The sequence below is a fragment of the Psittacula echo genome (assembly GCF_963264785.1).
Source record: "Psittacula echo genome assembly, chromosome: 7".
Taxonomy (NCBI): domain Eukaryota; kingdom Metazoa; phylum Chordata; class Aves; order Psittaciformes; family Psittacidae; genus Psittacula; species Psittacula echo.
The window spans coordinates 53,459,219-53,486,842 of NC_137740.1; the positions used below are offsets into that span (position 1 = coordinate 53,459,219).

General features: G+C 36.8%; 1 protein-coding gene across 2 annotated transcripts in view; it reads right to left on the reverse strand.

Annotated features, from left to right (window-relative positions):
• Nucleotides 1–27,624, reverse strand: part of VAV3 (vav guanine nucleotide exchange factor 3) — a 165,295-nt gene that overhangs the window by 22,571 nt on the left and 115,100 nt on the right. For both annotated transcript variants that reach the window (XM_080622914.1, XM_080622913.1), the window contains 2 exons: nt 6,557–6,693; nt 2,510–2,575 (listed from right to left, as the gene is read on the reverse strand). In XM_080622914.1, the coding sequence (XP_080479040.1) occupies nt 2,510–2,575; nt 6,557–6,693 (203 nt within the window). The remainder of the gene's footprint in view (nt 1–2,509; nt 2,576–6,556; nt 6,694–27,624) is intronic.

Consider the following 27,624-nt stretch of genomic DNA (forward strand, 5'->3'; position numbering starts at 1 on the left):
CTGAAGGAAGTTATAATAAAAGGTAAACATTCCATATGTTCTGAAAGCAATGCAGATTATTTTAACTCTTCTCTGCTGTGACAGGTTGGATTTTTTTACTTAATAGAACTGTGAGAAGTTTTTCTGTGTCTACATTCAAAAAATACACCAGCGATGGTAGTTGGGCACCTCCACTTCTAATGGCAAGATCTAGAAAAAGTTAACATATTATGAATAGACTAACAAAGAATTCCTATGAGAAATGTTTTAGTGAAGCAACCAAATCAGATGTTTCAAGGCCAACTAGGCATTTACGGAGTCATTACATGCTGTAAGATATGTCAATAAAACATTTCATCTACAGAGGAACTGCACCTTTAATGATTTATACTATCCCCCATAAGACTAATTAAGTAACATGCATTCTGTCAGCAGCAGGAGAAGACAGAATAGTTAAAAAGAACAAAAAAACCCCCAAAACCCCCCAAAAAATACCAAAAAAAAAGAAAAAAAACCCTTAGTTTTTCAAGTGGTCTTACTATGTTGGAAAGGATATAAAAAATCAAAGATGTTTTAAGTCAATCTTCCAGAGCACTTAAACAATAGATGAGTAGCCCTTTTCACTAATTTTTAATGGACAGATATCTATATATAGATAAATATCAAATGTTGTTTCATTTTCTTGGCTCATACTGTGCTATGTATCCGTTAGCTCTATAGAAATGAGAAAACTGAAGGAAAGCTAGAAGAACCAGATTATTACTCAGCTGATGCATAAAATGTCTGCTGACATACACTACTTATTGCAAAGAGGAAAAAATTGTTTATAGGTACATCTGTGATAAGTCTGGAATATAGATATTCTGAAGCTCAGCAGTTTTTCATTCAATATTCATTCCTAAAGTCTTTTGATGTATGGATTTTATGCTGTTTCTGGGCATTTTTATATCAGCTGGTTGTAAAGACTGTTAGACTTAATAATAACAGTAAGAGTTATAGTATGTTTAAAACCTGATTGATGTTTCAGTATCTTCAACTGCATCATTTATCATAATAAGATGTTTATATTTATCCTTCCACGTTAACAGTGGTGAAGCTTCAATTTATCTTTTTGTTCTGATCATAACACTAGTTGGAAACATTTCATGAATAATATTTATTCATTCTGTAAAACTATTATTTCCAATAGTCCTCTAAATAGTATATTTTAAATTTTGCAGAAAGCTTTATCACTAGAAAGCAACCTTCACAACACCCTAGTAGTATTTTTCCTAGCTTTGAATATCCTGCTTCCTCTACTTTTAAGTACAGTGGTGGTTCCTAAAATGTTGCTACTGTTGCTATCAATGATACTATAAAATGACTGACTGGGTGGCTCCGAGAACCTAACAGAAAGACATAGGAGCTACTGCCTGTGTCCAGGACAGTGACACCATGGTACAGGAAATCAACAACTTCTTCAATAAACAAGGGATGGAGAGGGAACAGCTAAGTTCACATGACATTTTTGTCTTTATTCTAGACCTGCTCTCATACCCAAACATACAAATACTCTGTGTGTCGCTCTTCAAAACTCTGAAATGACTAAAGATGACTCAAGATACACCGATGTATTTATAGTGTTTCGAATCATATGTATATTTGTTTCAGAACCAAAGGCACAATATAAGCCTTAAAGGCATATCAAAATGCAGCCACTAACAGCTGATTCCACCTGCTTAAAAACCATTTAAGTGGCCTATTTTGATGTTGTAATGAAAACAATTCTATTAATAAAGCCAAACGGTTGTGAATCAAGTTAAAAGAAGTTAAAAAGCTGCCTTAAAGCAAAGTAAGGAATATGATTCATCACTAGGTTTATTAGTTTACATCAACCTCAATGAAGGGACACAATATGATGCACAGTGTTATAGAGAGAACGAAGGAGCAAGTATACAGTATACTAAGGCACCATCACATATGTACACAAAATTCCTGAGTATACATGATTAAATAATTTTTCTGATTGTTATATCCTTAACTTTTCTAGATTGAGAATACCCTTGTGTGAAATAAAGGCAGATAAGAACCTAAAGAGGAAAAAATTGTTTGAGCCACCTGAATTCAAAGTTTTATATTGGTTTTATGCATTTTTCAACTCACTACTTACAGTGTAATCCCTCTCTTTAACCCAAAGTGACTGGGGAATAGATTAGAATCACAGCATTCTCACCTTACTGCTAGTGAAAGAAGAAAGTGCACTTTCACATAAAATGTGTTGTTCTATACTCTGGAAACTCTTCAGACGGTTCCATTTATTAATATTCCCAAAAGACAAATCTGCTTCTCAAACATGTTTTCTGACGTGTCCTATTTAAATCTAACAACTGAAAGTTTTGGAATGCTTTATTTTAAGCAATATTGAACATACCATGAAAACACAAAGTAACTAGAAACCATATGATTTTCATAAGGTAAGATTACAAAGCAATGGTATGAACTAGACATTTTTTCTATAAGATGAAAAACAGAATTAAACAACTGTACTTACACATGGGCTAGGCTTTACTGCATCACTTGGGAAGAATCCAAGCTCTCCTGTTGTTAGATTTCTGCCCTAGAGAAAAACCACACACATATACCAATTTTAATTTTTGAAACATCATGGGGGTTAATAGTAAATAACAATACATGCACAAGGATTTAGGACAATAAAGGTATAAAGAGTATACAAAATACAATATTGTTTCAATAAAGCGTTACTTAAGAGTTGTGTGGGTTTTGTTGTTAGGAGTTTTTTGTTGGTTGTTTGGGGGTTTTTTAATAGATATACAATTAGGTATTAATTATAACTGATAAACCTGAAAGGTCTGAGAGATGAGATTCAAGAAGGGAGCTCAGAGCCTGGTTTGCAGTTCCCAGTTCTGTCAATGTCTGCCTGTGTCAGGTATCTTCATTAACATTGATTATCTCCTTTCAAGTTACTTCCATCTCAGTTGGCATCATTCTAGTGAAAGCTGCCACACTGCAATATTACAGATTCCCAAAATGACTACACCACCATGGAGCAGCAGTTGCAACACCTGAGAAATCATGCTAACTCCAATGGGAACTTATGCTAATAATCCATGAACCAATTCAGACACAAAGTTCTATAGTTAAGGGTTTCCATAAATGATACAAATCACAGGAAATCACATGGGCACAAGAATATTAACAGAATTAAAGATTTACTCCCTGTCTATGAGGTATTCACAGCACAGAATCATAGAATACCAGGTTGGAAGGGATGTCAAGGATCATCTGGTCCAACCTTTCCTGGCAAAGCGTGACCTAGACTAGATGTCCCAGCAACTTGCCCACCCAAACCTTAAAAGTCACCAGTCTTGGGGAATCCACCATTTCCCTAGGAGATTATTCCAGTGGCTGATTATTTTCATTGTGAAAAATTTTCCCCGTGTCCAGCAGGGCTCTCCCCGGGACTAACTTGTGGCCATCACCACTTATCTTTTCCAAGTGAATCTTTGTAAAAAGGGAGTCTCCACCTTCGTTGTAGCCACCCTTTCAATACTGACATGGTGGTGACATCTCCTCTGAGCCTTCTCTTATCTAGGCTGAACAAACCACATTCTCTCAGCCTTTCCTCATACAGCAGGCTTCCCAGTGCTTTGATCATTTTTATGGCCTTTCTCTGGACACTGTCCAGCCTGTCCACATCTTTTGCATAGCAGGGAGAAAAAGTGAATATGTTCTTATACGCTCCCGTAACTGGGAGACCAGCTACAGAGATGCATCCAGCATGGCCTAAACCAAGCCTTTTAAGCAACACAACTGCTGCCCAAAGTTGCAAGACCACCAATTTACTCTGGGATTCTAAAGGCCAAAAATGACCTCAGCGGCTCACAATTCACCACCAAGGTCCCCTGAAGAGTACGTCCCTCAGACAGACAGAACAGCAAAATAGAAATATCTTTGGCTAAACACGTTTTTCAGAGCAGAGCAGAAGAGAGCGCATAGCTAAAATTTCTGAACACTTACATAAAATGAAGCATCAAAATGTATATTTTGACAAGAAAAAAGTGCAGCACAGATATTTAAAAGCACATGAATGCCTAAACTTCATTTATTTAATTTACTAACTGTAAACATAATATTCTATGAGCATTTGGTGATTAGAATAAGAATGAGTACTTCACAAGCATTGTAACCTTGAAAATTGCTGTTTGGGGTTTTTTTATATGGCATACCTGCAATAAAAAAATTTAAAAGGGGAAAAATGCTTCAGGAATAGACATGGAATTTCTTTGGGGTTTTAGTTCATTTTTTTCCTGTAACACTAAGCGTGTAATTGTACCCTAGTGTCACCCCACAAAACAATTCAGTGATTTCAAACAGTGCGGAGCTGTTGAGGATTTATGAAAGAAAGAAAACCATCTTTGATTGTGATACCCTAAGCACAATAAATGAGTGCATCATTTTCCTAGGGAGATCATTATGCAATTTCTCACACACAGCTAGTAACCCCAGTAACTGCCATTTTAACCAAATTCACAGAGAAGTGCAGAGGAGGCAGAGGAGAGAGAAAAGTAGTTAAGCGGTGTTCAAGCTATAGAATGCAAAATAGCAATGATATTAAAAAATAAATAAATATGGTCAAACCAGTGAGAGTGTTATAGATCTGAACTTGTGTTCAGCAAAACCTCCTTGCCCTCTTTTCCATTATCTGCCTGAATACAGGTTACCCTTCGCATCCATGTATCCTATTTATTCCCAAAACATGAATTCCTCTGAAGTACAGACATAGCTTATAAGCAGAGCTCTGACACAGTCTCCATCAAAGTAATACTTATTTACAATACTAATTTTATCTGAATAACAAGCAATATTGCAGTCTGTAAGACCAGCCACTAAATGAAATATGTTAAAGTCTCTGAAAATACATCGATCACACTTAAGCTACATCTTAAGCCTTGCTTAGTAATTTGTGGTGTTTATTTGATGTACTGTAATGAATGAGAAAATTGTACTTAACCACACATACTTATCTATTATAAGCATTTGATTTTCTAAACTGAGTGACAGTCAACTTAAAAATCCATTCTAGTATTAGTCTTGCAGATCAGCTGTAAATTAGTTTAAAATGCCTCTTGAATAAAAATTAGATATTTTAATACAAATAGTTTTGCAGATTTTCTTCTTAATGTACATTTTAAAATGCAGATGTCGTTACGAGGCTTAAGAAAATCTGTATTAAGCAGTTTGTGACAAGACAGCTTGTGAGAAAACAAAATTCCCTGAATGATGCTAATGGGGATGACAATTTTCATTAAGATTCTAATCTATTACAAAGGCTTCTGGGGAAAAAGCCTCACGCACTTTCTGGTTTCTGCTAGTTAAACACAGTGAGATTCTAGCTAAATTCTTTAGCATGACAGGTACAAACAACATCTAAGACAAATTCCAGTAGATTAAGTTGACAGATATATACGAACACAGCATTAGAATCTCATAAGATGCCCATAATTCTGGCTAGTACTACACATATTAGTCAAATTATTAAATTCTAGCCAGTACCAAACCAAGAGTGTGCTTAAATGCTTCTCTGGATCAGAAGCCAAGACCTTGCCATGGGGAGGCTGTTGCTTTGTTTGATTGTAGGGTTTGGAATGTTTGGGGTTGTTTTGGGGAGGTCTTTGGGGCGCTATTTACATATTTTTAACTAGATAAAACAAGTCTATTGTTATGTAAAATATTACATTCATTAACTTATAATAGCTCAAAGAAAAATGACAAACACATGAACAACAAATCAAAACAACAACAAATGCTTCCCAGTTGTTTTTCTATTACTATCCTTAAAGTCCTTCTATTTAGCTCTGTTTCCATTTATCCAATAATATCAGTAGTATGCAGGACTCCAGCACGAACAATTAAGAAAACAATCAAGAAAACAACCAAGAAAAATTAGATATGTTTTAGGCATTTATCTTTAAAGTGAATGCAAGACAGTATTTTGAATCTGTTTATAGTTGTTTGTTAAAAAGAAATTTCAGTAACAGTGGTATGCGAATCACTTGGTACTGAATTGTATCATCAATAGAATATACGTTTCCCATATACATAAAAAATGTGCTTAAATTAACTGAGGTTATCAAGACATTTAGGTGTTGTTTTGTTTTGCGGAGCTATTTCTCTCCACCATAAATCTAATATTTATAACTGAGTTTTGCGTATATAGATTTTAGCTCTGCTATGTTAAAGAAGCAGTGACTGAGAATTCACAGGACTTCGCTGTTTATGTGCCAGATGTTCTCCTTAATTTTTATAATTTCACTAGATGGATTGTTACCAGTGCCATGTTCTTGCAGACTTATCACCATAAATTTTATTTAAAGTCTGCAAGAATAAAGCTTTGCACAACATAGGAACTACTGACATTTTAAAAGTCAAAACAGCTGTATTAGATATTTATTTTGGGTAAAACACAAAGATATTCTTTTGTTATTCAAAAAGGAAAAAAGTTGCAAGAGCAACATATCAGTAAGAATTTAATATCTGGGACTAACAGAACATAGCCATTTGATAAATGATACAATACCTGCCAAAATAAGCTATGTGCATCTCCTCTTATTAGTTCAATAGTGTCACCAATCTGAATATGCAATGGTGGACCATCTTGTGTCGCTGGCTGTGGTATTCCATTGTAGTTTCGAATTACTTGCATTTTCGGTAAACCTGAACAAACAAACAAACAAAACCTAAGTCACTATATGTTTTTAATGACAACTTATAAAATCTGAAGACCACAAAAGCAATCAACAAAGAGACACTATGTCTTCAATATAACTAAAGCACTAAGGCAATGCCTTAGTACTATACCACATACAACATAATAGGAAAGAGCTACTAAAAATAACAACTTTGTCCTCCCCTTCTTCTTGGGGCAAAGTTGATTTCATGTCTATGGAGCCTCTTTCCTCTACACACACACCCCTGGATATACATAAGGTTCATACATTAAGGCTATCTTTGAAGGTCAAGGCAAAAATTATGATGACCTAATATTAAAAAAACCAATATGGATAACCTCATAAGCTTTAGACAACTATTACCAAAAAGCCCACTCTGACGTGAAGGGGTTCGAGAGAATAAAAAATAACAATCTTTCTAGGCTGCTCATAAGACCTTTTCTACATTTTTTAATTTTTACTTTTTTAATTTTCATGTTTTGACAATGTTTCTGGACACACAGAGCAAAGCCTGGGTCAATTTCAGTTCTGATTTGTGATTTCTTTTTTTTTTTAAACAGCAAACATTCCACAAAATTTTCCCCAAAAATTGCATAAAGAACTAAATCACTGTTTATAATGACACTCCAAGAGTCTCCACAGTATATATCAAATATGGGGCTGGATTTCAGCTGGAACAGAGAGCTGTGGGTGCTGTACCTCCATGTTCTTATAACTATAATGGCATTTTTAAAAACCCACTTAGGCCATTATGGACAGCTAGACTACTGCACTAAAAAGTGTACTGTTGTACTATTAGAATACTTGAAAACAAGCGAAGTATGCACCTACTCCATAACAAACATAGTAGACTTAAAATCTTTTAGAAAATTATTTTTTCAACTCTTCATACTACGAAGGAAAGCACTGTTTTAACACAACAGCTCTATTTTTAATTACTGTCCTCCATGTTTAAATAAAACTTCATGTAATCATTTCTGTGGCTTTAACTGCACATTGGATGTTAAAAACTGCTACAATTAAGTGGGCATATCCATTCATGATCTTAAACAGAAACTTTTTAGTTAAGTAAGATTGGTAATAATGTATATCAATAAATACAAGTAAGAGTGAAAACATGCAAAGTCAAAGTAGTTGCGATGCCATATTTAACCAGTTTCTTGCTGGAGGGTCAGGATTAACAACAAAGGATCAGCAGGCCTACAAAAGACATTTCTGTTGCAAGATCATTACTGTAATTTAGGTGGCAAGAAATACAAATGCCCATGATCTCCTTTAAATTGTATGAAACATAAAAGAGATCACTTTCAATAATTGCTAGTCTCTGTATTTAAGAATACTAATCCAAAGTGCTAATGAAACATTAAGCAAAATAATACAGCTCTTATATTACTCAACCCAAATGACACCATAACATTTACTATTTCTTCAAGTTATTTGGCATACTTAAAATGAGCACCTAATTATTAGTAAGCCTTTATTTCACTTCGGTAAACACTAGACTTTGCTTTATTTCTCAACTGAAAGCTGTCATGCTTTCAAATACTGATTCAGCATTAACAAACGTTGCATCTATTGCACAGCAAACAGAAGCAGTGCTGCACACAAATATCTTCTCAAAGCTGGCAACTTTGGCGTAATGCAAGGAAACTCCCTTATTGCAACATAACTGATAGCTCTGTATACATCATAAAAAAAACTGTAAGCATGCACCCATCTTAGAGACACACTTCTAACTCAAAACTAAATGTACAAAAGATTATTCCTGTAATGAAACCTTGTAACAGTGATTTAGCTTAGCAAATTTTTATTGTGCAGATACAATATACTTAAAACACCAGAAAAACAATATACTTAAAACATCAAAAAATTATGAAGAAACACTCACATGCACTTTTCTGTGGAAATCCTGGGGATTTTTTTATAGCTAACATAAGGGTGATATTAGTAATCATAAAATAACTTCTTCCTTCTATTTCATTACTAATTATAATTATCCATGCCAAGAGATTATGGGAAAAATATTATGTTGTGTCATCTAGCAGACTTTTTCAAGAAGTAATGCAGAATTAATCATGTTAAAACATACCATTCCTAGAATACTTGTGTATAAATCAATATGCTGAATTCGGTAAAATCCTACAGCATTTTGATTACAAAATTCCCTCAGTAGATGAAGTGTTGGAAGAGTTGATCTAATGCCTCTTGATATCACTAGAAATAATCCTATTCATTTAAACAGGCTTTTGGATTAGTTTTAAGAGAGTTAATTACCTTGCTTCAGATCCATTCTTTAAACTTCTTTAAACTTCTTTGCCATAATGCCTACAGAAACTGGAATATCTACAGTGTTGTTATGCTACAGCTGCTCTCTACTATGGTAACAAACAAATCTTATTCTTCCACAGGAATTTTACTATCAACTTTTATCCAATTGTTGTCTTAGGTCTACTTAGGAGTTCTTTGCCCTTGGTGTTGTCTTTGCTATGAATACACACTGCCTAGCACAATGTATACACACTATTACCAGACCCACATAAATCAGCATCTAGAATAACAAGGATACATGACTGGAATTCCCATACACTGCAATAATTCAGAATAACATTGTGATTTCATTAATTCACCCACTTTAGTAATGATATTGTGCACTAGCTTCAAGTCACTGATCAAAGATACATGTATTAACAAGGGAAAATATTTCTGGTGCTAATTATCTAAGCACACAATAGATTTGACTCAGATTCTGAAAAGTTCTTTGTACCTCGAAGTATAACAACTGAAAGTAAATTCACTCTCCAACAATAAAAGTGTCTGAGTCACAGAGAATATATTAATTTCAACATCAGCAATACAAGACATGCATAGACAGTCTGTATTGATCAAAGATACAAGAGCAGTGAATGTGCAACTCGTGTGTTTTAGCCATTGTATAAAAATATCATCAAAAGGACCTGTCCTTACATGATTTGAAACATTTTTAAAAAATGAGTTCTTTTCAGGAACAAAAGACTAAATTACATCATTGAATCAATCAAACAAACATATCCTGCACTGGAACAGCTACTTTTCTATGTATAAGTGGTCTTCTTTCACTTATATCACCATATAGCACAGAAGATATAAATGGAGTACAGAAAAGTTAATAAATTGAGTTAGAGTCAAAAAGCTCTAAACAGAATACTCAACTTCCTTTTCACAGTGTAATTACAGATTTTATAATAATAGCTCAGAAACAGTTTAGCAGATTAACAGTGAGATGGTGTACATCAATTGGACAGCCTTTCATTTCCTAACCTATACAAAGCATATGGGTATGGACAGATCAAGTCCCATACATGCTTATCACAGGAACCAGGTCATACAATCTTCCAGCTGTTTAGCAAGCTTATCCTAAAACTAATTTCTTTATTTTAGAACTTTAATCTCCGAGATTTAGAACCTTCTACTTTCCAGTGTAAATTGGTTTATGACTAACTTAAGCCCATCTAGAGGCAGCAGCCTGAATAGCTCTTTTCCTTGTCTGCATTTATTTTCAGCATGTAGTTATAAAGAGCAATCATGCCCCCTTTAGCCTTCATTTTGCTAGGCCAAATGAGCCAAGTCCTTTTAGCCTTCTCTCGTAACAGATCAATTTCTCTGAGGCAGTATACCAAGTGCTTTACTGAAGTTCAGACAGACAAGATCTAGAATACTTTGTCTATCCTGAAATTTCATTCTTCATTGGCACATGGATTCACCACAAATATACACATTAAGAATCCTGAGTACTTGCTGTAATATAATAGCGCAGACAAAAACAAATCAACAAAACCAAAAAAAAAAAGTGGCATGTAACAGAAACCTGGAACATTTTAAGTGTAATTATGGATTTTTCATGACAGAAACATTATGAACTACTGACTAAAATGTAAAGTATGATAAACATTAGAGACACTGCATTAATATGTACACAGCTGCAGTACTGACAACTGCAGAAAACTGGAAACCTATCTGGCACAAAAATGTTATTCATGAGTACATTTAAAAGCAGATAAAATTCCAATACAATGGACAAGGTCAAGATTTCAGCCATGCATTATCATAATGATAAAAATCCCATTGACTTCTAGGAGGTCAGATTTCCACGTGACTGACAGCTTTTGTCAGGAAACTACCTAATTTAAAGATGCAAAACCAGCCTGGCAGTTTCCAACCTTGAGATCAAAAAGCAACCTGATACAGTTATTCCACCATTGAAGGGCTGAAATATACTTCACTTGAAAACCAAGAAAACCCCTAGATTCCCAGAAAAGTCTTCATAGCCAAGCTCTTGGTCACAGACCTAACAAAAATTGGCGATCTAAATTGTAGCTCTTGAGAAAAACAGAAAGCATACTACAGTCAGGGTTTACAAATGCTCAATTTGGCTACATTACAAAAAAAACCTATATATATATGTATATGTATATATATCTAAAAAAAGAAAAAAACAAACAAAAATTTTTAAAAAACCCAAAAAAACCCCACATACACAAAAAAAAAAAACACCAAACAAATAAACAACCTTTCATAAACCAAGTCATGCATTTGAGTATTTAATCTCATAGCTGAATCAAAGGTTATATTGTAAAATTAGCATAGTACATAAGTTAGAACACCCATTACATATGAAATTATAAGAACATACAAATTACTTGTATCCCTTACAGCAGTTCTGCATTTAGCAATTGCACTGAATGACCCTCGCAGTTTCATGCAGAAATTCAAAAACGTTATTTTTTGCAAATAACATGCAGAATGCATGCCCTGTGGTGACTTCTATCTGTCAAAATTGACTCCAGCATTTGTTATTTCCAAGCAACGGAGAACATGGTTAATGCATTGGGCATGGATTATTTTAACATACAGAATAATGACATAGCGTATAGGAGAGCAGGGTTCAAAGGTGAATTTGTGAATATACTATGTACCATTAGCATATAAATACAAAACAGCCTTGTCTGCATAAAAAATCCATCCCTAGTTAATATGAAACTTGAAGAAAGACTTTCTTTTTCTCTAGGAAAAATATAGTCTAGTCACCAAACATTTGTAACTTGATCTAAAATACACTAATACAATGGAAGAAAGCCTCCTGACTTCATTTCAATTAGCATCAGAACTTTAGAATATTTGACATGGCCACATTTTACTGTTTCCAGAATCTCAACTGAATGACATTTGCCTTTTCTTTTTTTAAATTCAGGCCAAGGACTTACAACACATATTACAGAACTGGTGTACATGGAATACGCCAGCAGTTTTTTAAGTGCGCTTTAAAGGGTGTCAGTGATTTAAACAATTACTACTGGACAAAATAAATACAACGAATAAGTACATTAACATGCCTTAAAGCAGATACTTATATTGAACTTTCAATTGTCCCTGTCTTAAGTAATTATTTTTTATGTCATCATAATTAAAAGTTCTATTTTAGATATTGCTTGTTAGCCTTACATTCAGGCAAGATGATGAAGTGCTAACAGTACCTATGAATCAGCTCTGAATATTTCACTTGTTTGTCTTATCTTTAGCTGTTTGGTCTTTGTGTACTATTAAATAAATATCACTAACCACAACCCCTGAGTTTGCTGTTTCACTCAATTTCAAGTCGAAAAACTTCAGAAGGCTGACTATTAAACCATTTAACAGCTACCATGAGCCTTAACTAGCTGTTTAAGATTCTGCTTCTTTAGATATATAAGTAAAGCAGCCCTGGCAGAGCTTTACTCCCTAAACAGAGATCTAGCCGAGGGAGAGAGAGGGAAGGGGGAGATGCGGAATCTCCATTATTTCGTTATTTAGCTGACAAAATTGTAATGCCCTCCAAACCACATCTGATAAATATTCACATTTCTCTTTCACAGAAACATAAGATTTAATGACTGTCGTCATACAGGACAAACACTACTACTGAAGAGTTTGGGGTTTTTTGTTACAGACCTAGCCCTTCTTTCTGTGACTGTCCTACTTCAACTGTTCCTACCATTTGTACCTCCTTAAAAAAAACATTATTGAAGCAACATTTCGGGTTCCCTCCAGTCCTTTAATACCTGTCAAATCTTCTATCAGAGTCTCAGTTTTTCTACCACTTCTTTTCACTGCTACATATATAAGTTGTATTCTTGGCAGACACCTCTGCAAAAATGGTCAACCATCAACTAAAATGAAGATGAGTGGGAGGAAAAATCTGTCTGCTAACAATCTGATCAACAACTTGTTATCAGAAACAAAAACACCATAAACCAGGAAGTCCTTTTTCTTCTCTGGGTTTTGTAGACCCGATCATCAGCAAAAAAACCCAAACCTTGTTAAGTAGCTGTATCTCCGTTCCCCAGTTAAGATCCACACAGAACTTTTGACTTACATGGCAGATCATAGCAGGAGTTCATTACAAGGAAAATAAACAAGTCTAGATATGTTATTCACTTTACATGTTTGCATTTTTGAAATTGTGTGACTTGCAAAATATTTCTATATAGATTTTTTCTTTTTCTTTACATTGCAGTAGTTTATTTTGCGAAAAGAACAATGTATAGACAAATAGACATCTTCTCCTGCTCTGAACATCATATTTGACTTAACTCAAATGTCTTTTTAACAAAGATATTTGAGGATAATTCTCTCTCTATGCTTAGGAACAATATGAGCAGCATTAGTAAAAATCTTGGGAATTGGACACTCACTTAAGTGGACAGTCCCCTCTCAGCAGCAGCTTTCAGGTCTTCCAAGTCAAGACCAAAATTAATGCTCAGCTTAGTGCTCCTATAAGTATAGCTACCATTTATTTTGATCAGAAATAAGCAATTTAGCTAAGAAAATTCAGATCCAAACTAAAGTTTCAGAATCAAAATTTTTATTTAGAAAAATAACAGAAGGCATTTTCTTAACTCCTAAGCAGGGACATTTGGCACATCGTGACATTAATTTTAAGGAATTTGGAAGCTTGCCTCTTTTCAGGAAAAAACAGGCACTGCAGAAATGCTTCTCAACAGCCATGTTTTTAAAGCTGACAAAGCCATAAGGGCTGCCTTTTGGGAAAGGAATGAACCTATCATTATTTAGATGACCGATGACCATTTGTCTCTCATGCCCTTAAGGGTGGTTCTGCTCACAACACCCTCAGATTCATTGCTCAGGTTTAAATTTCTTCTTGTTCCTCAACAGAACAGAAGGAAAAGAAACTGAAGATTTTGGGAAGTCAGGGGACAAAATGTTACAACAGAACAAAAGCAATCTGAAAATTATTTAAGTACACTGTAGAAAGAATCTACTGACATACACATGCCAACTCATTCCTGTTAGCACAGCAAATGTTTTCAGAAGCTGTTCTAGGCATCATTCAGACACTGGAGTCTTCTCTTAAAATACACATGCTTGGTTTTGTACATCCATATGTAACTGCAGCAATAAAGGAACCCATTTTCAGAAAGTCAAATACCAAATACTAGAAAGATCAAGTACCACAAGCTCCAGCTGCACTGTCAATTTTGGTTTTTTAAGCGTGACACAGAAAATAGCACATTTATTTAAAAAACCTGGACATGCCCTAGGTGGAAAACTGTGGATTGCAAATGCAAGAAACTATGTTTAAAATACTAGAAACTTAATGTGCAATTCTGATATAATGTCTTATCACTTATACTCAAAACCAGGTACTTGGCATTTAAAACTTTGGTGTCTGAAGTTTGTCCTCTCTCAAAAAAGAGGGCTCTCTCCAGCACTGTGCTGAAAAAAGCAGACGACAGCCAGGAAGGTCACTGACTACAATGGTCAGTCACACAATTTTTGTGATAAAGTACAGTGAAAACTGTTTTTCTTCTGCAGAAAGACCTTGGTTTCCCTTTCATAGCATGTCTTCCTCCAAAAATATTAAAGACAAGCTCCTGTGTTCGGTGCAATTTTAACTTCAAATACTTATTCAGGCAACTAGTCCTTACTTGCAGTGACATAGGCAGCTATTATTATAAGAGAAAGGATTTTGGAATATTCTAGACTGAGAAGAATCTCAGCACTTGGAACAAATGCTAGAAATTGCTGAGTGCTGAATGTCTTATTATGTGAATAAAGATAATTAGGTTTCAAAAATACAGTTTTCATTTGTTTTGAAAAAGCAATGAATTCTCATCATTTCCATTTTGTTTATTAGGTGAATTGGGGATCTAAATTTTTAAAATAATGTTGCCTCAAAACTAAGGAGCATCATTATTTTCTTTAAAATGGAGTAAACTAGAATTCTAGTATATGAATTAAATAGTGGAGTACATGAGGTGTTGCCTTGTTATAATAGCACATGGTATGAAAATTAACCTGTGTTAATTATCACATCTTTTAATGTGGTGCCATGGCATTCTAAAATGTCTATTTGTTCAAACAAGTACCTGCCCTGAGGAGCTAACAACTCACACTGGGCAGATACTATAGATGAGCTATGAAGGTGTGTCCAGACAGTAGTAGATTACGTGCAGCAAAAGGCTCTCAAAAACGGGAATGAATCTTGGAAGATAAAAATCCATTATTCCACAGAATTAATTACTTTGAGCTATATTTTTAATACTACCTTCTGTTTGCCCAGAGATGATTCTGCAGCAAGCACTAAGAGAAAAAAGCTGGAAAACAAGAGCACTACTTTGGAAACTGAATTTACTACTTGTGAAACCTTGTATGAATCTTGTCCAGGACCTAGATATTTTTCCGTTGTTGAGGGTTCACAGATTCTATAATGTCAAAAATAACTTCATAAGTATAAACAAACATAAACTTTGTTCTTTCTGAAAAAGCAATATACTGCAGTAAGAATATGGTAGTCCAACCTTACCTGCAGCCTGCCTGAAAGCATGGCGTGACAGAAGGCAGCCCTACCTTTTAACAAGTCTATTCAGCACAAATGGAATTAGTCATCCTACTGAACACACTGAACACTTCAACACACAGATACTGTACATTAAAATAATAATAATGTACAGCAAAATGGTAACTGCACACAACATAACCCATGAAAATGCTTATGCCACCTAGAATGTTTCATAGGTCTCAAAATTTTAAAACATACATTGCTGAAAATGTGCTGAGATTTTATTCATCAACCATTGTAAAAATTAAAATTAAATTCTTTCATGAAATTTCTTTTGTGCTCAGTATTGACCAATAGCATCTGCCTCTAAAATGGTTACTTTCCATTTTTGCTACTGAAGAGAAAAAAATCCTATGACAAGCGAGGAATTTTAAATTATTACATAATGTGAAGGTGAAGTGGCTGATGCCTAGCAAAGCAGGCAGGCTCCAGCAAATGAGAGAATAATCTTGCCTGCACGCACCCTCTTTGTAATGCTACATAATCCTTCAGCTTTTCAAGTTAAATGCTCTTGTGATCTTCCTTTTCAAGCAATTTTTCTTTACTGTGACCTCTACCTCGGTTACTGCAGATACCTCTTTACTTCCCAACTGACAGTTCTTAACCTACATGCAAAAAAACATTCAGGCCATACAGACCTTCTTTGCATGGAAGCATCATAGATAAATGTGGCCAAGAATTACGCCATTATATTAAGCAATGAAAAGACACTTGCTCTGGCTGAAACAAATCTGCATACAGAAAGTACGCATGCTGTTTTCTGGTTTGTGTATGTTACACAATGAATGAATAACTTTTTGTCTTCTGAAAAAGAGAACAAAATTTGCTTTCATTACAAAACATTTGTGTTGAAAAAGGATAAGTACATATTTCACTGTTACCACAATGTAAAGTTGTTTAGCCCTAAATGTATAGTTGTGCAATTTTATCTTCTTTCTTTGTTTGCTTGTTTTTATACGGCATACTTTGCACATCTGAAGCATTGGCAATCTATGAAAATGATTTGTAGGAAATCCAAAAGGCATAAATAGTTTCAAATTCTTCATTCATTTATAGTATCCCTAGCCTCATTCAGGTGATATACACTATTCAGACCACATTTTAAGTTATCTACTGAGTATAAAAATGTATGTATTCTAGAAACACAGAATGGTTTGGCTTGGAAGGGACCATCACACATATTATCCGATCTCACTGTCTTCATTTAGAAGTTACCCTTTCTTTTCTAGGAAGATTGGCATAGCAAAAATTATGTACCATACGGATGCACTAAGTTTTCCAGAAACTCCCCTCCTTTTTATCAAAGAAAAATATTTTAAATTTTTAGTACAAATTTTTTACATTGTTTAAAAATTAAACAGCTTACTTTCCTATGATTACATATAAGTCCTTAGTTTAAAGATGGATCACATAAGAAATAAATAACAAGCAGGAAAAAGGTGTTGTTTTAAAGAAAAAAAAAATGAAAACATACAATAAAAACATCCATGATCACTTGATCTTTGGTGCAAAATCAAGAAGTTATTGGTAGATTATCACAGACAATAACAATGGGAATCAAGTCCCGTGCCCTGTTGTCAGTCCTACCAGAACAATCAGGCTTCATCTTAAAACCTTTTTCTATCTTCCTTTTTCCCCAGAGAAAACCCTCATATATTCGTCTTCACAATAGTGAAAATTCTCCTTTTATTTTTCATTTTAAATCTGAATGTGGATAATATAATACTTCAGCAAACAGTGGGTAATTTGTTAGGAGATAAACCATACCTGAAAGCAATAAAGCATATGGGTTGATGTTCTGTTTAACTCAAGATGCATGTATTCTGTCACACCCACACTAACTGTGCAGCCTCAGGACTGAGTTGGTTCAGCAACCCAATCAGAAAGAAAATCACTTATTTCCCCATTGTCGCCACCACTGCCACCTCCCATGACCAGTTCTCCATTATCTTATTGAAGCTATTTAGCCCTGTAACTGGATGATTGCTAGATTCAAAAGAAAGAGCAGGGAAGGGACCCCTGGGTAGGAAAAAGCACTTTGTGGCAACAACCTCTAATTACATCAGAGAACACCAGAGATCAAACTGACACCAGCAGAACACCCGGAGTTGGTTCTTTCTCCCAGAAGTACTGCCCTGACAAAGAATACCCCTTATGCACTTAAATCTCAGCATTGGGTCTTTGATCTCATCTGATCATTCAACGTTTTTCAGATGCCTGAGCCATGTACAGAGCAGGATTTAAATCAATACCACCAGAAATGGACAAATAACAAAACCATCACACAATACACAAAAGCAGTCAGAGATTCAAGTCTCCATCATTAAGCCTCGTAACTCTTTTCCTTATTTATCCTCTCTTCTCCCCACGACCAAGCAAAAAAAGGGAGAGTGGGAAAATTACAGAGCAGACTTACAGAAAAAAAAAAAGGAAAAAAAAGAAAAAAATTAAATTGTAGAAGATGTAGTGGCATTAAGTGAATTCCACTTACTAAAACGATCATTGCTACTTTGCAAGAAGGCTGATACTGCCAGCGGTAGGATGTTATTCTGGGAGAAAAGCTGTGATCCATACATGCATACTTTTGCTGCTGTATCGTATTTCACGTGATTTGTCACTGTCAAACCCAATTAAGGAAAAAAATCCAAGAACAGTAAACATGTTGCTTTATCATCTGAACTAAAAGATATAGTGCGTCATGCTCTCTCCTCTCCCCACATCTTTTATTCCAAATATACTGGTTAAAGAATAGCTTCTAATGTTAGTGGAACTGAGGCACAATTTCAAGGTATCAGATAATGAAGTTACTATTTAATTCCCAGTTACACAGTAAAGCTTAAGAAATATAAATTATGAAAAGTGCAAGACTGAACATGTGTTCTATTTATTTGCAGGTCAGCAAGAGCAGCAATGAGGGCTGAACGCAAGTGCTTTCTCTGAATCCCTTATATAATTCCTTATAAAGTAACAATATTCCCCACCAGATAAACCATGAAAAGGTCAAAACAACTGGGTTGAATTAATTGATTCTGATGAAAATCAATCAGATCAATTTTTGTGCTGTCACTTCTTGGAAAAACTAAAAACTAAATAAATTCTAATATGAAACTGCTGAGTGACTTAATTGTGAACTGCAACCTATTTCTTAAAACAGCCTAAGTACCATAGAAATAGGAGGTTAAGTATCAAAGCAATGTTTTAAAGCAACTCAGTTATAATCATTAGATGTCCCAACAGAGATATGGGACATCTGCACAAAAGTTAGGCTGGTAAAGCCTACTATAAAAACAGAATTTGCAAATATATGGATAAATATAATGTAAAGACTAAAAATACTTTTAAAAGAAAATTAGGGGCACTCTCTTGAATTCTTTACAGTAGAAAAATCAACATGAGAACCAAGATTACACATTAATAAGGATTAGCAAAATAATTTTAACAGGATTCACTATGAGGCTCTCCCAGTGTTCACAGTATGAGAGGCAAAGGTTCCCCCGAGAAATAAGCAGAAAAAGGACATGAAGTAAAAGGTTGAAACAGCAATATTTTTTCAAATCAAAGGTATTTTTCAAAAGGGTCGCCCCAAGGAATCAATGCTTGGACTTCCATTGTTCAAAACATTAATAAACAGTACTAAAGTGGGGTAAAGGTGGATTAAGTTTTGTAGAAGGCGCAAAATTGTTTCTTTAAAAACCCCACTGCTTTCAAATAATGGCTCTTCAGGCTAGAAGAGAGATCACTGGAGAGGATATGACAGAAACAAGTCATAAGGAGCACAGAGGCAGCAACTAGAGAAAGTATTAATTATTTCTTTATTATTCACCATCTCAATTCAAAAAAAGGAGGTGTCAAGGTAGTAGGCAGCAGGTTTAAAACAAACAAAAAGTAGTACTTGATTCACACACAACTAATAATGAAAGTAGCAGTTAAACGATGTTGTGAATGCCAAAATTTTAAGTTGCTTCAAAAAACGGTACTACAAATATGTGGAAGAAAAACTATGAGCCAAGAAAAAAAACCACGAGATAGTGAAGTACCACATCATCTTACCCCATCTTCTATCCCTAAGCATCCATTCAATTGGCTACTGTTGAAGAAGAGATCCTGAGCTAGCTTGGCCTACAGCCTAACTCAGCCTCGTTATTTCCCTTCTCTGGGAAGCAAAAAGAGGCAAGCAGATTAAAACCTTTCCTGAAAAGCAGCATCAGTTTCTCAGGCTCTTGCCTCTGGCCCCTTTCACCAAGCTGTAAAACCCTCCTCAGGCAGAAACAGTTCTGGGAGCTTCTCTTCTGTGAATTTTCAGCAGTCTTTTTTCTCCCATGGGATGGCTGCTTTCAGTTTTCCAGTGTTTCTCAAATTCTTTGTGTGAGAATTACTTTGAAGTAGCGATCAAATTCTGATTTAGTTAAATGAGTGAGCCACAAAAAAAGAAACCATACGGTTTAGAGTACTGTTAAAATTCAGTAACTTTTTTACTATATTTATTCACTCATAGCATTATTATCTTTGGTTTACCTTCTGAGAATGACAGTACCCTGAAGATTAAAACCAGGTATGAAAACAGATGGGTAAATGTAATACTCCTCTTGAAGATGAGTAAGAGATCTATAAGTCCCAATAAACTTCAGCAAAACACTATGGTAACTAAAGGCAACTTTGGCCTATATGATTTCTGCACATGCCCTTTTCTGTGGGAATGCTGCACAAGAAGCTGCATCAGCAGACCTCAACGAGAGCACGAACATCCTGACCCTCATCAGCTGCAAATCATGGGAGTCAAGAGGAATCGAAGTTAAAACACCGAGATAATCTCTGAGAACTGTAGATATTGAAACAAATATCCCAGGAGCTAATCCCCAATGTGGACTGAGGTGACAAAAGAGTGTGTGTTCAAGGAAAACAGAAAATAATAATGTAGCAGAAAGTGGTAACAGAAAAATGCGCTTATACATCTGGGTACAAATAAGTTGTTCAAGCAAAGGCACGTGGACAATAATGTGATTGGTTGAAAAGGCGCATGATCAGTAATGTCATTGGCTGGGAAAAGTGTATGATGTTGCGAAAAAGTACGGAAAAGAAACTAACAGATACTAACAATTAGTAACCGCTAGGGAGGGGTCTATAAAAAGCCTGTAAGCTCGCTCAATAAATGATTTTGGTTGCACCACAACTGGAGTCCGTGCCTCAGTTCACAGTATGCTAGAGATTGGAAGGGACCTCAAAAGATAAACTAGTCCAATCCCCCTGCTGGAGCAGGAACACCTAGATAAGGTTACACAGGAATGTGTCCAGGCGGGTTTTGAATGTCTCCAGAGAAGGAGACTCCACAACCCCCCTGGGCAGCCTGTTCCAGTGTTCCGTCACCCTCACTGAGAAGAAGTTTCTTCTCAAGTTTAAGTGGAACCTCTTGTGTTCCAGTTTGTACCCATTACCCCTTGTCCTATCATTGTTTGCCACTGAGAAGAGCCTGGCTCCGTCCTCGTGACGCTCCTCCTTTATATATTTATATACACTAATAAGGTCACCCCGCAGTCTCCTCTTCTCCAGACTATAGAGACCCAGCTCCCTCAGCCTTTCTTCATAAGGGAGATGCTCCACTCCCTTAATCATCTTAGTTGCCCTGCGCTGGACTCTCTCCAGCAGGTCCCTGTCCTTCTTGAACTGAGGGGCCCAGAACTGGACACAATATTCCAGATGCGGTCTCACCAGGGAAGAGTAGAGGGGAAGGAGGACCTCTCTCGACCTACTGACCACCCCCCTTCTAATACACCCCAGGATGCCATTGGCCTTCTTGGTCACAAGGGCACAGTGTTGGCTCATGGTCATCCTGCCATCCACTAGGACCCCCAGGTCCCTCTCCCCTACACTGCTCTCTAACAGGTCATTCCCCAACCTATACTGGAACCTGGGGTTGTTCCTGCCCAGATGCAGGACTCTACACTTTCCCTTGTTATATTTCATCAAGTTATTCTCTGCCCAACTCTCCAGCCTGTCCAGGTCTCGCTGGATGGCAGCACAGCCTTCTGGCGTGTCAGCCACTCCTCCCAGCTTAGTGTCATCAGCAAACTTGCTGATAGTACACTCAATTCCCTCATCTAAATCGTTGATGAATATATTAAATAATACTGGTCCCAGTACTGACCCTTGAGGCACTCCACTAGATACCGGCCTCCAACTAGACTCTGTCCCATAGACTACAACTCTCTGGCTTCTGTCCTTCAGTCAGTTCGCAGTCCACCTCACTACCTGATCATCCAGACCACACTTCCTCAATTTACCTATGAGGATGCTGTGGGAGACTGTGTCAAATGCTTTGCTGAAGTCAAGGTAGACCACATCCACCGCTCTGCCATCATCCATCCACCGTGTTATTTCCTCATAAAAGGCTATGAGGTTGGTCAAGCATGACTTCCCCTTGGTAAAGCCATGTTGACTGCCCCTCATAACCCTCTTATCCTTGATATGCCCTAAGATGGCACCAAGGATAAGGTGCTCCATCACTTTCCCAGGGATGGAGGTGAGGCTGACCAGTCTATAGTTACCCGGGTCCTCCTTCTTGCCCTTTTTGAAGACTGGAGTGACATTTGCTTTCCTCCAGTCCTCAGGCACCTCTCCCGTTTCCCAAGACTTGGTAAAGATGATGGAGAGTGGTCTAGCAATGACTTCCGACAGTTCCCTCAGCACCCGCAGGTGCATCCCATCTGGACCCATGGATTTATGGATGTCCAGATTGCTCAACTGGTCTCTAACCCATTCCTCATCGACTAAGGCAAACTGCTGCATTGACCTGACTTCATCTGAGGTCTCAGGGGTACAGGGCTCTTCAGGACTGCCTCCGGCAGAGTAGACAGAGACAAAGAAGGCATTCAATAACTCTGCCATCTCAGTATCTTCTGTCACCAGGGCACCCATCCCATTCACCAGTGGGCCAACCTTGCCTCTGGTGTTAGTTTTATCTGCCATGTATTTGAAAAAGCTCTTTCTGCTGTCCTTGACCCCTCTTGCCAGATTTAATTCTAAGGAGGCCTTAGCCATCCTAGCTGCCTTCCTACATCCTCTAGCAGCAGCCTTATATTCCTCCCGAGTGGCCAGCCCCTCCTTCCATGACCTGTAAACTCTCCTCTTCCACTTGAGCATACCCAGCAGTTCCTTATTTAGCCACGCAGGTCTCTTGGCCCTCTTCCTTGACTTCCTACATGTCAGGATGCTCTGATCTTGAGCTCGGAATAAGCAATCCTTGAATGCCAACCAACTATCTTGGGCCCTTTTACCTTCAAGCAGCCTTGCCCATGGGACTTCCCCTAGCAATTGCTTGAAAAGGCCAAAGTTTGCCCTGCTAAAGTCCAGGGTTGCAATTCTACTTGCTATTCTACTGGTCCTACCACACAAGATCCTGAATTCCACCATCTCGTGGTCGCTGCAACCAAAGCAGCCCTCAACCTTTACTGCTTCGACCAGACCCTCCTTGTTAGTGAGGATGAGATCCAGCAGCGCTCCTCTCCTGGTTGGCTGATCCACCATTTGCATGAGGAAGTTATCATCCATACACTGGAGGAACCTCCTGGACTGTGGCTGGGTTGCTGAGTAGTCCTTCCAGCAAACATCAGGGAAGTTAAAATCCCCCACGACGACCACAGCCTGTGACTGTGAGGCCGCTCTCAGCTGCCTGTAGAAGGCCTCGTCAACTTCCTCACCCTGATCTGGTGGCCTGTAACAGACACCCACAACAGTATCGCCCCTGCCAGCCTGCCCCTTAATTCTCACCCACAGACTCTCCACTCGCTCGTCCCCTGTCCCTGGACAGAGCTCAGTACATTGCAGCTGCTCTCGCACATAAAGAGCAACCCCACCACCCCGCCTGGCTGGCCTGTCTTTCCTGAAAAGGACATAGCCCTCCATGAGTATATTCCAGTCATGTGAGCTGTCCCACCACGTCTCTGTAATTGCCACCAGATCATAACCTCCTGACTTAACACAGGTCTCCAACTCCTCCTGCTTATTTCCCATGCTGCACGCATTGGTGTACAGGCATTTCAAGGAGGGAGCTGAGCTCACCGATTTCACCCTAGGATTATAGGAGGCCTCCCAGTCTTCATCAATTCTAGACTGGGAGGCCTCCCAGTTGCCACATTTTTCTTTTTTTTTACCTTTTTTATAATAGTTTGTATAATATTTACTTAATAGTGGTGTACTACATTGTATGTGTGTAAAATACAAAACAAAGTATGTTTGTTTTATTGATCATACTTGTGTGCTCATTTTGTCCAATTGTACCTCTTTTCCTTTCTTCTGCCTGCCAACTTCCTCATAGTTATCTGTAAACAGTGATGTTTTGTTTAGAACAGTCCATGCTGAGAAGGTTTTTATGCAGAAAAAGATACTGTGGGTTTTTTAACTCACCTCTCTTTAAAAATTATGCTAATAGATGCTGAGCATGTATTAAACACCATTGTTTCTCTCAGAGAAAAATAAAATATTAGTTGCTCAAGATATAAAGACACTCCCAAAAACACATCCAATAAGGCAAAAGAGCCTAAATTACTCAACTACAAACTAATCTTGCAATCCAACCAGACAAGGATGAAAGAGTTTGACAAAATAAATATATTTCACCCTTTGGCATCTGGGTCTTCTGATGTTTAATTAAAAAAAAAAAAAAAAAGGCTAAAGGCTACATTCTTCTCTGAATGTTAGCTCAATGCTGAGATGCCAAAGGGACAGGCTTCTTTCAAAATACCTCTCCCCAACAGGAATGTAAAAATAATTTTAATTTAAAATATAACAACCCAAATAAAAATCATTAAACTGCATTTGAAATGCTTCATTTGAAGACAAAACTCTGCTTTACCTTCCAGAAATGCATTAGTGGAAAATTTCTCGGTGCAAAACATTAGACATGTTCTTTCTTGTATCACAACAAAGATGAATTCAGTATTTTGGGAAGCAACAACAGCTCAGCACACAGCATTAGCACTGTAGTTAAAAAAAAAAAAAAAAAAAAAAAAACACAACCAAAAAATAAGATAAAATAATAAAAAAACAGATCCTAAAAGTAATATGTAATTTTAATAAATGTGTGAGATACATTAATTTGATCTCACAAATTAGGTCAGTATCTCTGAATGCCCTGCTGCTGAAGTCTACCTGGAAGAAGCTGTCCCATTAACTCCTGAGAATGTGGTGATCACGAAAAAGTTCTCTGACTCCTGTCTCAAACCCCAGCACCGTTCCAGCGACATGCTGTAAAACATGTCAAAACGCATCTATCAGTACTGTAGGTTTTGTAACCACCTGTAACTGGTCATGTTACAGCTGCTATCTGAGTCCCTGAAGAACTCCAGAACATTCAGAATTATACAGCACGTCAGCAAGCAGTACTGCTTCTATCCTGCTAAGGAGTCTTCCTTTTGCAGCAAGAGTGCTCCGAGCTGCCCTGTTAAACCAGTTCTTCCCTGTAAATCACCTGGTTCACAGAGATTCCTAAAGACGTGCACTGTATACTTCATATGCAGCTTAAACAAAGCGCTCAGATGCTGCATAGAGAAGGAATAAGCATCCATAACTCAATAAAACCCACACAAAAGTCAAGCTGAAGTATACATACATATATATATGTATGTATAATCAAAGCTCATTCTCTGTTCTGTAGCTTAATATATTACCATGTAGAGAAGTCTTCAGATATTTAGCGAATCTAATGATCCACAAAATTTACAAAATTGCCTCTAGGGAAAACACACAAAACTATATATACTTTCTTATGATTACTAATTATTAGACACAAATTACTTCCAAGATAAGTAGACATTTGAGTCCTTCAGGTCTCTAAAATAGTAATTTCTCTCTTTTTCTTTTTAAACCATACAGGCTGCCTTTTTTAAGCCATGGGCTGTATTTTTACCTGTAACAGGAAATTGCAAAAACTAAATCAGAAGGACATAAATGAGCGTGTCATTCTGATTGCATGCAGCACATCTCCAAGTCTCCTGGTCAGTTACAGGATGTGATGAACACTTTATTAATATGAACTTTATTTGGTTATCCCATACCAATAAGCAGTAGGAAAGACCTCAACCTTGTCAAACAAACTCTTCACTAGAGGAAGTTTTGTACAATATTTCTCTTTCCTCCCGCATTCCTTCAGGCTTTCCCTGTTTTAGTTTTCAGCCAGCTGCCCCTTCATGTATATATCTATTTTGACCAGCCATTAAAACCCATGGTTATGTTCAGTGCAAACTGTATCTAAAGCTGAAAAGAATATTGTATATATACTTTAGTATTTCAGATCATGCTGTCACGTCAACTCCCCCAGAAGATTTTCATAGATACTTAACAAAGAAATAAGCCTGCAAGACTCTGAGCAAAATCCTGAGGGAAGATGCAGAAACAAATGGCCTCTAATGGTTTGCTCTACTCAGTCTGAAAGGAAAGACAAGAACTATTAAAAAGGGATTGCTATTCACCCCTACATTATGTTGACAGGAAAAATAATTAAATAACACACACACCTCAGCAAAACATTTATCAATGTATTTCTTGATTCTATACACAGAAACTCCTTCACTAAAGGAAAAAATGCTACTTTGGTCTAATCCATCTTGAAGAAGATAATCCTAATATGGAAATACTATTAGTCATGTCAGTCACCTCCCCCCTTCTCATCAGAAAACTAAGTACAGGGGTCTTGTTTAATACTGGATATTTATTTTTGGTAGACCTTTTTCCTGTGCCTTACAGACAAGATAAATTCTTGTTCTCAACAATGATATTGACAGACAGTTAGCAGTGGACCACCAGAGATACAGCTAGATGCACAGGTAACTGCCCCCATTGCTGAAATGGAGAAATAAATTCCTGAATACCAGATTTTCAGCATGAGGCCTTATCTTGCAGAGGTTATCTTTTCTTATCCATGAAATTGGGTATTGTCTATACTGGGCTGAACAAGACAGACAAAAGTCACTCAAGACTACCAACAACTTGCCTGGAGAGTTCATAAAACGAAACATGCAGTTCAAACTCTGTTAGACAGTAGTTTCATCTATAACAACTACATGCTTGGCAAAGAATTATATGCAGCTTGGGATATCCCAGCACTTGAATTTGGGCCAGTTTTTGCTTTTGGCTGGGCATATGGTTACAGTGGTACAGAAATGGAAATCAGAGTTAGACTTCCGTATCACAGAGAACACTAAGTCAGAATTTGTTGAAATACCTCACAGTCTGATATACCTTATTCTTAAGTTAAAAGGAAATTTAAACTGCCAATATTCCACTATCCCCTAATTTTTTACTATGAAGATGAGAAGCAATCACTACCATGCTACACAAACAATTGACAACCATTTAACTGCTTATTAATCAAATATATATACCAATGACAAAACCTGGTTAAAAGATTCCACAATCCAATTTCAATAAAATGTTAAGCACACAGTAGCTCATTTCCCACTATGTCTAATTAAACAAATATAACTTCAATGCTGTACATGTTCTTGCACAGATTGTTCTTAAAAAGTTGTATTTGAAGCCATCAGCCAGTTACTCTTCAGATATTTTTTTTTTTTTAAATAATCGGCATAAAATCTATACTACAGGATTGCTTCACAACCCAAGTATGGGCCAGACACCAACGAGAAATATAAATGCCCCTTTTTAAACCTATCTGAACCCCCAGATTGAAAAGCAGCTTTGCACAAGCTACTAGATTGCGTACATGACCGGCTAATATTGTGTCTCCCCCCCCCAAAGTCAATATTCCACTTTCTTTGAAAGGAAAAGAGCTGCTGGGTTTCGTTCCTCAATTCAGAACTAAGGTTTTCTAAGCTTTAACCCATGCTTATAAAGAAATCAGCTAGTTAAGAAGTCAGAATATGCCCAGTGATGGTCTTCACAGATCACATTTTGAGTTTAATCTGCAATGAATCTTGAATATAAGGCTTCTAGTTTTCTATTCTTGCCAAGTTTATCCTTGTGATATGAAATACACTTTCACACTTTATGAGATTAAAGTTCCAATGTTTATATAAGCAAAAGTGTTTC